Genomic DNA, 12,691 nt, shown 5'->3' with positions numbered 1-12,691 from the left:
AGAGAACAAGCACCAAGGCTGATGTATCAATATTTTCTTTGTGTGCGCGTGTGTGTACAGCGGTTTTGGCCTTTTCTCCTCATGTGAATGCAAACACAAAGAAGGAAATGGGTTGGGGGGTCAGGGGCTCAGAGCCAATCAGGGTCTGCTTTGGATTTGTTTTTATTGCCTTCATATGGGTTTGATAGTGGTCTGCTGCAGTTGTTGGTCCAGGGACTGTGCAGACTGACCTCAGAGACAGACGTGCGAGCCAAGTGGAGATCTGACCCACAATGCAGTGGTCACAGATGAGGGCTTTGTATGAATAAGCACAGTGGTGTTGAGTGGTGTTTACCACATTAATTTTGGACAGAGATTACAAAGAAAACTTCATGAGAACTATGGAGATCTTGCACGGATGCCAAACAATAAAAAAATAAGCTAAGAATGATTTGATTTATTTGGAAATATAAATTACATGTGAAATCAAAGCAAAAAAAAAAACATATATCCTTTTTATTTTTCTTTGTTTTACTTTGTCATTGGTTATATTTATGGATTTTGTAATGGGTCAGCTCTAAAAAGAGGAAGTCAAACCTCAACTTCTTTGACTATTGGCTGGAGAAAAAAAACAAGAAATTTCCTTTCCTGTCGTTTCAGTGATTCATTTCCCACTTTTCACATTTGACTTGCAGGGCATGTCTCTAGTAAGCATTGGACGTTTATTCGGCCTTCTCTTTTTCCGTTTTCATCCTCCATATTCTTTTTTATAACTACTTTCCAGTGATGGTCAGAATCTCACATGTATGACAAATCATGAACTGTATTTAGGCACAATTCCTTGACTTTTATATTGATCCAGTTGACAAATCTGTGTTTAGATTTGGACACAAAGAGGAACGTAAAACTAAACAAAAGGAGATGAGATAAGATAAGTAGTGCTGCCACCTTCTGGTTCTCTCTCAAAGTTGCATTTCTTTAATGGACCAAGCCTGTTTCAAATAGTTTGCGCAGATGTTAAACTCAAAGATTCTTTGTTGTTGTTTGCTTCCCGTTGGCAGCTGCGCGCATTCCCGACTTATTCGATCAAATGTTTCTGGACATTTAAAGATAACTGTAAAAGTACAGAACATTGGACTCTGCTGTAATGTTTACTTGTTGGTGAGGTAATTACTTCACACCTGCCAAAACCTGAGTTCATAACAGTCATGCAGGGCATGGCTGTATTACCTCACCTCCTCTGGGCTGTGATGTGGACTGACAGATTTTCTATGGGTCCAAAATGATCTAAATGCTTGGAAAATGTGTGCTTCACACCATATGAGTGCAGTGTTGTCGTTATCGAAATTTAACAAAGGACTGAGAGTACCTTAACTTACAAAATAACTGCGAGCCATTTCCCATCTGAAAAATTAAGCCTTGTTCAAATTTGCACTTGGTCACAGCTTTATTAGGCTACACTTCACTTATCCCTGACTAACAAAGTCAGGGATGCATGTAGAAGTGCTTTAATTACTTGTGGAAGTTCACCAACAAGTTCACCAATCAAGAGACCTTCCTCAGACATTTTGGTCCATATCGACTTGATGGTGTCCTGCACTTAATTCTGATCTGTCTGTAATGCAAATGTCTCGTGTCGACAAAGCCCAAAGAAATTCTGCTAGATGAAGATCAGTCCACTGTGGAGATCACTGCTGCACTACAGTGAGCTCATTGTTATGTTCAACAAAGAGGTTTGACAAGGTCTTCATACAAAACAGGATTGAGATGTGCTTTTATCTTCTTTATGACAAGTTCATAATGTGTATTTATATAGATACACATATATTTGGGTGTGTTTGTTTTGCCTTTTGGAGCAAAGGCCAGCCATTTTCACACAGACCTCCTCAGCCTGAAGGAAATGTAGTGATGTCTGTCTGACAAATGTGTTTTTCAGTGTCAATACAGCAGGACCATGCTGCTAAGCAGGCTCACAGGGCAGTATTCATGGTGTGCCTCAGCAGTGCCAGCACCACTGCCCCTGCTGGTGTCAGTGGTGCTGGTCAGAGCACTTTGAAAGGGTCTCAAGAGTGAGTTAAGCAAGTTTTCAAAACAAACCTTTGGTCGCATGGAGAACAAATCAAAAAATTACAGCTCGTTTTATCTTTACATTCTCTACAGAGAATATAATACTAAAAGTGAACATTACACTTCCACTGTGATATGATCATTCATATCCAATTGCTTTTTCAGGGTATATCTTTGGGATTTTAAATGCGTTGCCATCAATCTTCCTGAAGAAACGGTCATTTTTACTCATAGCTTTTTGGTTATTTTAATTTTGCATGGTGCCATCTGTAAACCGTTTTAAAATATGATAATCTGTTGCAGACTCTTTGTTTCAGCTTTGGTTGTTTGCCCAAATAAACTGCAAACCTTGTAGCCTTTGTCGACTGTATTCAGTTACTTTTTAACACTTTTATTAATATAATTTTATTTATTTGTTGGCATTCTTTAATACCACTACACTAAGTGTCAGAATTGCATTGTTTGGTACAAAAGATCTAACATATTCTATATGGGTGTAAGTAGTTTTATCTCAGATTCAAGACATTGGATACAACTAAAACTAAGGTTTGTGGGTAAAAAACTAATTTTTAAGTCAGATGAGGTTAGTTTCAAGGAAGCAAACACCACTCAAATAAATAAAACCTAAATAACTGATAATTACAGTAAGAAAAAAAATCTATTCTGATAATGGAGTCTTTATATAATGATCATGTTGTAGTCTCTTTTTGTACAAATTTGATTTACTTACAAACTTTTGTTCTCTGTCATTTTAATTGCATAAAATTTTATTTTATATATCTTCTTTAATTCTCATAGAATATAAAACAAATTTGGCATAATCCAAAATTCTCAACAAATACAATCCTTCAGCGCCCCCTGTGGTTTATTTTGACTTTTTTTAACCAATCAGAGATGCTGACACAGCCTCACAGTGCAGGCAAGCGCTCTTGTTGCTGATAGGTCAGTCATGTTCTAAGTAGGCAGCGCAGTAGAGTGCCAAACGTCGCGGAGGGAGGGGGTATTTTAATGGCAGTCAGTAGCACTTCAACATGGAAAAACTCCGGATTATTCTTTATCATTGAACTGGTGTAGCTTCGCTTGCATTTGTTAAGATTTCCTTTTATATCTTGCAATGCGATAAAATAATATTTCGGATAGAGATGTGTTTTTAGAGCTCTTTCTGCAGCAGTGCACCGACTTTACCCGCTTGATTTGTGCGTGAGTAGCTGATCAGGCCTAACCGGCTGGCTAGGAGACAAGCAGACGGTTAGCTTGAGTTGAAAGGTATAGTATGCCCCAGTTATTGTTTGACTCACTGTTACTTTGTATATCATTATATATATTCAGTTCCGTATATCCGTGCACTTGGTCGTCTGTGAAAAAGCACGCTTTTCCCCGTCTGATGTTGCCAGGTTAGAAATGTAAACAAGAGACTTACATTAGCCTAGTAGTTATCAGTGCTGAAGCTAACGGCTAATGGCTAACTTCACAGCAGTTAACTTTACATGCGGGCCAGTCTGGACTTAACAGGCGTAGATAAGTTATCTGCTCCGGTACTGTGCCTCGGAGATAATTTATCTAACCTCTTAGCTTTATTTTGGTTTACAAAAAGCCTTCTGTTTGTGTGTTGTTTGGAGAACACTTGACCGATTTTCACCAAAAGCTTGAGCTGACAATGCTAACTTGGTGTGCTATCAACTAACAGTTGGTTCAACTTTGCCAAATTGGCTTACAGAATATCTCCTGTCATTGAATATATGTTATGCAGAATTTATTAAAATGTAATATGTGTCGCTTGTTTTATATATAGAAGTGATGTTGCTTGTAATTTGAATTTCTGTGTTTATATTAGCTACATAAAATTATCAATATGTCAGATTTTTGTTTTTGCGTAGGTTAGTACGTGATTACAAACAATATAGCTCTATAGCTGTCGAATATAAAGCAAATAATGCTATCAAGTATTCCAAATACTTGTTTTTTCTTATTAAAGCATATTAAATGCCTTTAATTTTCAGCCATAGATAGTAAACATTACTATTTAAAACCAGAAATTACCTGCTGAGTTTAAAAGATTCAGGTTCAGTGTCACCTGATTTTTTTTCCCCCGATGTAATTTGTTAGCACGTGCTTAAGTTCTGTTGTGGTCCAAAAATAATTTGTTAAATCTCAAAAGTTTTTAGCACTGTTGGAACACTCGCATGTAAAAAAACAACAACAAACAAACACCCTTTGTATGTGTTTGTGTGTGTGTGCGCGCACGAGTGTTTGTTTTTGTTACCTTGTTGGTATTACACACATTATGTGACACATACTATGTTGTGGGGTCCCACTGCTCCTTGTGGGGACCAGGCTTCGGTCCACATAAGGAGAAACACTGGGTTGGAATAAGGGTAAAGTTTAGACTGTAGAAATGAAAGTTTAAAAGTATAACAACTCTGAAATATCATAACTTTAAGTGTTTGTTATTTATTGAAATCTGTGTCATAACCTGGTTCCATCTTTTTGTTCTTATTTTAATTCCTTCTTTGGATCTGTGTCTTATGTGCATCATATCAAACATGTCAGATTAGGACAGCAAATATATGTATGTATTTATTTTCATATTTTTTCTTTTTTAAACATTGATGGTCAAAGTATTTATATATGTTACCCTTGGAAGTATAAACTGAATCCTACACTAATCCATTTCAAACCTGAACTATTTAGGCACTGAGGACCTAGGTTATAAACTGGTGAATAGAATGCATAACTTTTGGTGATACTTCTTTCTGTGTTTGCAGAGAATATGTAACATACAGCAACCAACATGACATCCAGATTCGGTAAAACCTACAACCGCAAGGGAGGGGAGGCGAATTCCAAATTTGAAGAGGTTTTCTCCAACAAGAAGCCCACCCTGACCACCAAATGGGGGGAGACCACCTACAAGGCACAGCTTGGAGGCAAAAAGCCTTTATTAAAACCTGGAGCAACTGAGGTCTCCAAGAGGCCCAGGCTTGAGGACAGCGACAGCGAAGACCCGTTTGGTTTTGACAGCGATGAAGAGTCCAAGACTGTGACCTCCGAAAATGTTTCTGAAATGAAGATGCCAGAAGAGACCGTACCAAAAACGGTTACAGCGCAGAGCAGAGTGACTGCTGCTGTTGTGACATCAGCACAGGCTTCTGCAAGTATAACGGCAACATTGACAAGTAAGTAACCACTTGTAGAAAGGGCCTGTTGGGGAGTGAAGCGTGACCATGATTTTGTTGGCTTCATGCATGAAAAGTTGTCATTTTAAAAACCAAAATGTATGTAATCAACCAAGACTTCTTGAAAATATTTTCAATTGTAATGTTGCATAACAGTCATGTATTTCTTCTCTCTTCACAGATAAGCAGACATCAGAAAAGGATGTTAAAAACAATCAGCCGTGGTACAAAAGTGCATTGGCCGGCACCCAAAAACCTGTATATGTGACCTACGTCTCAGAGACCGTCCTCTTTGACAACGAAAACTTGTCACTATCACAGATGCCGGTTTCCTCCTTTTCTAACTTGGATGCCACCATGTCAGTAAACGTACCTGGAGGAATGCACAACATCCAACCTGCATGCTCTTATGACGGATCCCTGTCGGAGGAAATGAAAAGTGTGGACCAGGAGCTTTCCACAGAGCCCCCACCAGAACTGGTGGACAACATTCCCCCTTCCCCGTTTACCTTAAGGGCCTCAAACTGCAAGAAATACCAACGACCCCACCGGTCTCACAAAGCACTTGCTGAATTCAGCGACAGCAACAGTGACAAGCCCATTGACCCCTCGAGTGCCCAAGATAAATCCAATAGTGTCCTTTCTGCTAGCGCAAGTGGTACTGCTGCCAGTGCTAACACAGCAGCCAAGCCCGCAGGCAGGGGTGGTGGGAGGGTGCGAGACTACACAGTTCTGCACCCGTCCTGTTTGTCAGTGTGCAATGTCACCATCCAGGACTCAATGGACCGCAGCATCGACGAACTCGTGGCACAGCCCACCCCCGCTGACCTGGGAGAGGCAGGTCAGATGAAGAAGAAGTCGGACACACAACCACCTAAACCGACTCGGTAGGTTACTTTCTTTTTTTATGTTTTCGTTTTTAGATTTAGATGTCACACCTTGGATATTCTAAGTTTATGATGTTTGCTGTATCTTGGCAATACGATTAGTTCATACACAAGTTGGACCCTGTTCTGTTTTTTGTTTTGTTTTGTCTTTATTATTAAAGTGTCACCTTTAGCGTTCCATGTTTACTCTCTTCTATAACTTCTAAAAGCAGAAATGTGACAGCAATAGTCAGTGTTTGAAGTTGCCTTGCACTGTTTGTCTGTTCAATGCATTTACCCTAAAACAACAAGCAGTACTTGGAGGTTGTTCTCTTGCAAAATAGTTACTTTTTCACTCAAAAATGACATATACTTGTTCTCTTTTCTTCTAAATGTTAGTTTATTGAATTAATTTGATATAAATCACATAGAAGAATCCTTGGAATTAAATATAATAAACTAAGCAGGAAAAAAATCTCAATTGCACAGATTATATTTTTGAAGTAATGTTGATTCTACTGTTTTTATTTTTATTTATTTATTTTTTTTAGGTTTAGGCCTGTCCAGACAAAGACAAAGAAGACCAAGGCCGAGACCAAACTGGAGTTCTTTGGGTTTGAGGACAAAGACGGCGAAGGGGAGGATGCGAGTTCTGAGGGGGCCATGGCTGGCAAAAGCAGCTACAAGATCAAATATTTTGGCTTTGATGACCTTAGCGAGAGTGACAGCGATGATGAGAACTCTCAGGCCAAAGAGAAGAAGGTCAAGAGGGCGGCCGCAGCCTTAGCTGCACTGAGCTCAAGTGTTGACAGTCCTCATACCAGCGACTCTCAGGACAGTCAAGCCAGCAGCAATACAGGTGAGCAGAGGTGATATTTCTGAGGCATAAACTGATATGAAGAAGAAGTGACAAATAATTTTATCATGATCTTTCCAAAGCTGAGTTTGGAACCTGTCTTAGGGTCACTTTTATTTGGTAGCAAGTTAAATCAACAAAGACGGTGAAGCCTACAACCGCAAGGGAGGGGTTGTAATTCTACAGTAGAGAAAGCCATTTCATTGGATGAAAGGCAAAGTCTTACTTGTAACCAAATCTTATGGTGTTTAAAAGGCTTGTTTGTTTCCTCTAAATGCTGCAGCATCTGTAAGGAAAAGGCATTTGTGGGTTACACAAGAAAAACTTTCCTAATCTTCTCTGCCAGTGCTAAATGGTTGTTGGTAGAGGTCATTTAATGTCGCATTGCACTGAGGTTCCTCTTTGTGAAGTCAATAAATAAACTTGCTTCTATAAAATCTTAACCAGCCATTTCTATAAGCAATACCAAATATTCAATGGCAGAATAAGATGTCTGCCTGTCCCACAAGGGCGTTTTTCTTTGCCACTGTGGTACCTTTAAGCTCTCAAATGTAAAATTTATCACCAAGATGCATTGTTGCCTCGCTGAATTAATGAACCAAACGCAAGTTTTTACCTTTTTTTTTTTTTTTTTTTTTTTTTGAGCTGAGCATATTTAAAGAGCATGCTTGACTTTTTCAACAGATGCTTTTGACTTCTCTGATGACTCCAGCCCTGGAGTCACTGAGGGCCAGAAAGGGCGAACAGGAAGGCAAGGTGACAAATCGAAGGACTCCACCACTGGACTCAAAAAGATTTTCAGTGGACCCAAAAAGGTAACTTTTTTTTTCTTCTAACTGTTCATATCTAATTCAAACTGTTTTTATCCCAAAAAAAGATTTTCCGTGCTTTATTTAGTACTTTCTGTGAGAGGTTTCTCATTGTATTGTTACTCAAGTCTGAAAATTTGTGGGCAAAATGCACACAAATCTGTTAGCAGTGTTGGCATTGGATTCCTTGACTGAAGAAACTGATGGGTCTCAATACTAAGATTACAAACAAGGAGCAATAAAAATAAAACCAAATGTTAATATAGAATATGAAACTAAACTTAATTGTACATTTTGGACAAAAAAGTCATTTTAAATGAAGGAAAAGGAAACCTAAAAATACATTACAGTCATTGATATAAGTAATTAGTGATAAATGATAGTAATTACATAAACTAAAAACCCAAAAGATTAGTGTTTTTATTCATCTTTTAAGAATAACAATACTCCGTTTTGCCCTCAGTGCTTCAGGAAGCTTCTTTCACAAGTCAGGCCCCTGTTGTTTACAGACTACTTAATCTGATAGGCTGGTTCTGTTGACACTTTTCTGAGTAAATGCTATGATTCATCTGTAATTTATGTTTGAGTTGCATCTCGTCGCGCCAAGCGCCCGATGTTAAAGTCCAGCTTTAATTACGCCAAACACCAACACGGTAAATGTGTGCTTGGTTGTAATTGTGGGTGTTGTGTGAAGAGTTTAGATTATTACCTCCTATTTTGTTGTTTTGGGTTTTTTTTTTCTTCATGATTCAGTCCTGATTAGTGGTGTTTTCAGAGCACATTTTCCTGTTTTATTTGAATCATACTTTGCCGTGGCTTTGGGTTATTTGTGCTCTGTCCTCTGCCGTTATCACCATCATCAGGATAAGTTGGTGCATCGCCTGCGCAATGTGTGCTTGAGTCACAGAATGTGTTATTTACAGGATGTGTTTCTGTGCTGCTGGGAGATTCTTCAGCTACAGACTGAGCCTACAGCTGCCCTGATTGAAACAACCGAATGAGCTTTCTTCTATTTATTGAAATAAATAAATTGTGTTGGGGACTAAAAACAAAAAACAAACAAAACAAGCAGGGAAAAAAAAAAAAAACGTATTTCAACAGAAAAACTGCGGCTCAGGTTCTGATTCCTGTAGATTACATTCGTTCAGGCGCTGATTATTGCGTAACTAAATGATACGCAATAAGCAGTTTTTTGCTTAAAAATGAATGTTTTTTCAGTGACCCCAACTCTCTGTTAATGACTAAAGTACTAGGATGCTGCAGCAGGGGTGGAAATGAATGAGTCAGCCTTTCCGGGTCAGCAACTTCTAAACCTGACCGTCTGGGCAGCAATCTTCACCAACGCTTTCATTTTTTTTTTCTGTACCAAACTTCTTTTCATCAGGGAAGTAAAAGAAAAATAACCCTTTTAAAGTAGTTTGTTAATTTGTCTTATACTGTATACGACTATTTTTCACGGTTACTATTTAATCATTAAAAGTATATGATTAGCGTTCTATTGAACTGACATCTGATTTTTTTTCTTTTTTTTTTTATTTAAATTTGTTTTCAGTCTCCTTCTAAAGCTGTGTACAACGCTCGACACTGGAACCAACCGGAACCCGAAGAGATTCCTGTGCCTCCACTTTCTCGATCTCAGACTGCCCTGGTAAGAACATACGTTTGTATTAGTTACATCTGTCAAGACTGTAAGAATCAAGTGCATTTCAAGGTTGTGTCATTTAGAAAATATGCATGCCTGCTCTTCAGTTAGAGATGTTCTTTAAGGAATATTATGCAAATCAAAGGGAATTCAATTTGTTTTCTCAGTCGTAAAGTTATTCAGTAGTTGGCAGCTCGGATAACACATGTATAAACTGTCCCACTAATTATTGATATAAATGATAATATTGTTACTTTTGACACTATCTTCAAGTGACATATTGATAAAAGCATCATACAAGTTTGACCCCTCAAATATCAATAAACTTCAATTTTGCAAATAAGAGTTAGTGCTGAAACTGGAAGATAATTTAAATCTCTAAAATAAAAAAAACAAATAAAACAGATAAAACCCATGGAGAACCAAAACAATAAAAAATGGATTATGAAGTCTCTCTAAACCAATCACAATGAATTTTATCAAACTTCGTTTAATTTTTCATCCAATTAGTTGATTAAATGCTTATTGCAACAGGCCAATTAGGAGCTCTTTTTTTCTTAAATTTCTAAGTTTGTGTTTTGACCAATACAGTTGGACAAGTGAGTCTAGCTTTGCTTCTTTATTTACCCTCTGAGCTGAATTTACCCCATGGAAATAAATATTTGTTCAGAGACAAAGTGCTCGGGCACAGGCTTTCATAAATTTAGCTGTTGACTTTGCTCGATCTCCTCCGACGTCTGCTTAAAGCGCTTACTTACTACACACATGCCCCTAAACTGTTAAGCAGCGGTAAACCTTGTAGACGTGCCCATTAGACAGATTTCGTTACTTTGGTCAGACTGTTTTTTTTCCCCCCTCTCTCTCTCTGTGTGCATTTCCACTTCCTCCTTCAGCCGGTTTTGTCGAGCGGCAGCAAGGACAGCAACTCTCACAAAGACGACGGCTTGTTCAAAGCGCCTCCACCGCCACCAAAAGTCATCAAATCGGAAACCATCCCCACACGGCCCAACCAAGAGATTGTAACGGCACTTAAATGCAGGAAAGAAGACAAAGAGGTGAGTGGAAGGCACAGAGATGGATCTCTGGTAACTGCAATTGATGTTTAGCTATTTTATAGGTTATGAATATGTTTTTTTTTTGTTTGTTTGTTTTTTTCTTAAGATGCACCAGTCAGCTTTTTCAACGACAATTGTTACCAATAATTTTAAATCCCCCATAGATTCATCCATCCATCCATTTTCAGAGCACCCTTCTCCCTAACGGGGTCGGGAGGTGCTGGTGTCTATCTCCAGCTGCATTCCGGGCGAGAGGTGGGGTTCACCCTGGACAGGTCGCCAGTCTATCGCAGGGCAACACAGAGAGACAAACAGGACAAACAACCATGCACACACACACTCACACCTAGGGAGAATTTGGGAAGGCCAATTGACCTGACAGTCATGTTTTTGGACTGTGGGAGGAAGCCGGAGAACCCGGAGAGAACCCACGCATGCACAGGGAGAACATGCAAACTCCGTGCAGAAATAATCGAACTCAGGACCTTCTTGCTGCAAGGCAACAGCGCTACCCACTGCGCCACTGTGCAGCCCGTCCCCCCCCCCTAGATTACTTAGGTTAATGATGTGCCTCCTGGACAGAGATTACACTCTGGGCCTCCATGGCCACAGATCACCTGAAGTGTAGAGGTGTTGCCTCACACTAATGCTGTAGTTAGTCCATCCTATGTCATGCTGAGCACACTCGACTCTCTCATTGCGACTGGTGAACGTGCAGAAGGAACTGCTGATCAGGCTTTAACGCTTGAACTATTATTGATGAGGCAAATTAACGCAGTCAGCAGAAGCCGGTAATGGAACCATCGGAGGGGGCTTAGCGGCGCGGGGCCGTTCCATCGATATCGGCGCAAATGTGTTTTCCCCCCGGCTGATTGTGTCTCTGGACAGACGCGCCGCTTTCCAATTAGCCGTAATTAATCCCATTCCTCTTGCAACAGCTGTACACGGTGGTGCAGCACGTGAAGCACTTCAACGACGTGGTGGAGTTTGGAGAGAATCAAGAGTTCACCGATGACTTTGAGTACCTGGAGACGGGGCTGAAGAGCAGCCAGCCACTTAACACGAGATGCCTTAGGTAAGGGGAGACGCTCGCTGCTTGTTTTTTTTTTTTTTTTTTTTTCACTTCTGAGGAGAAACTCTTCCAGTCTGCTGTGATGTCGATGTTTATAAGGCTTATAGACTGTAATATTCTCTAAGCCTTGATATATCTTTATTCTTGTAACCAACTCATGCCTAATTCCATAATTTGTTTGGAATTAGGCAAATCGACTAAACAGTAGACATGCAAAGTGAATCAGTGGCAGCCTGTCTCTCATTCTGGCCCCTTAGGCTTAGCAAAGAGTCATGCATAATACTGTAATTTTCACACTTTATTGTCTCCCAGTATCATCAGCCTGGCCACACGGTGCGCCATGCCAAGTTTCAGGATGCACCTCCGGGCCCGAGGAAAAGTGGCTCAGGTCTTCAAGATACTCAGCGACGCTCCGCAGCATCCGGTACGTTGACATCCACTCTGTCTGTCTGTCCGTTCATTTGTTGCACATAAATGCAATGTTACATTAAGCTTCATCACCTGAAAGCGCCAGGTCTATTTGACGTGCTTACAATATGGTGTCGTATTCTCTCACAAAATGGAGCCTCATTAATCTACTTTCTTGTAATTGTGTAACTTATTGTAATTAACACAAACTAACTTTGGTATCTGTTGTTAAACTGGATTTCAATTGACAGTTTTCACAAACATTAAATCAACTTTCTTAAGAAACGTTTCCCCCCACCCCCAGAACCTTGCTCTGTGCACCGCCGCCCTGATGTACATCCTGAGTCGAGATCGGCTCAACATGGATCTGGACCGGGCGTGTCTGGAGCTCATGATCAAGCTGCTGGAGCTGGACCAGGACTACTCAGGCGACCAGGATCAGCTCACCGCCAAGGAAGTGGCAAAGGTCAAGGAGAAGATCAGGAAGCTGTGCGAGACCGTGCACAACAAGCATCTCGACTTAGAAAACATCACGGTAGGTTGACCTTTAAAAACTTGTGATGATGTCTAATCTTACTTTTACCTCCATCTTACTACTATAATAATCATGAATTTAATTGCTAAGTTTCAGCGTCTTATTGAAGAATTTTAATTGTTGATGTATGTAGTTCTCCAGAAAAGTGATGAATAAAAAGTTTACAAATCCATAAAATATCCTGCATCTGCATGTCTATGTTTAGTTTTTTCTTTTCTAAACATTT

At 39.7% G+C, this 12,691-nt stretch overlaps 1 protein-coding gene across 4 annotated transcripts in view; it reads left to right on the top strand.

Annotated features, from left to right (window-relative positions):
- Nucleotides 1–3,028: 3,028 nt before the first annotated feature.
- Nucleotides 3,029–12,691, top strand: part of wapla (WAPL cohesin release factor a) — a 59,671-nt gene continuing 50,008 nt past the window's right edge. For all 4 annotated transcript variants that reach the window (XM_055029640.1, XM_055029643.1, XM_055029641.1 and 1 more), the window contains exons 1-10: nucleotides 3,029–3,312; nucleotides 4,812–5,222; nucleotides 5,404–6,109; nucleotides 6,640–6,947; nucleotides 7,629–7,759; nucleotides 9,306–9,401; nucleotides 10,289–10,450; nucleotides 11,389–11,525; nucleotides 11,835–11,946; nucleotides 12,235–12,465. In XM_055029640.1, the coding sequence (XP_054885615.1) occupies nucleotides 4,838–5,222; nucleotides 5,404–6,109; nucleotides 6,640–6,947; nucleotides 7,629–7,759; nucleotides 9,306–9,401; nucleotides 10,289–10,450; nucleotides 11,389–11,525; nucleotides 11,835–11,946; nucleotides 12,235–12,465 (2,268 nt within the window). In that variant the 5' untranslated portion in view covers nucleotides 3,029–3,312; nucleotides 4,812–4,837. The remainder of the gene's footprint in view (nucleotides 3,313–4,811; nucleotides 5,223–5,403; nucleotides 6,110–6,639; nucleotides 6,948–7,628; nucleotides 7,760–9,305; nucleotides 9,402–10,288; nucleotides 10,451–11,388; nucleotides 11,526–11,834; nucleotides 11,947–12,234; nucleotides 12,466–12,691) is intronic.

Source organism: Poeciliopsis prolifica, unplaced genomic scaffold (genome assembly GCF_027474105.1).
Source record: "Poeciliopsis prolifica strain line A6 unplaced genomic scaffold, Auburn_PproV2 SCAFFOLD005, whole genome shotgun sequence".
NCBI classification, from domain to species: domain Eukaryota; kingdom Metazoa; phylum Chordata; class Actinopteri; order Cyprinodontiformes; family Poeciliidae; genus Poeciliopsis; species Poeciliopsis prolifica.
Note: the sequence above shows the minus strand (reverse complement) of the source record. Positions and strands in the feature narration are given on the sequence as shown.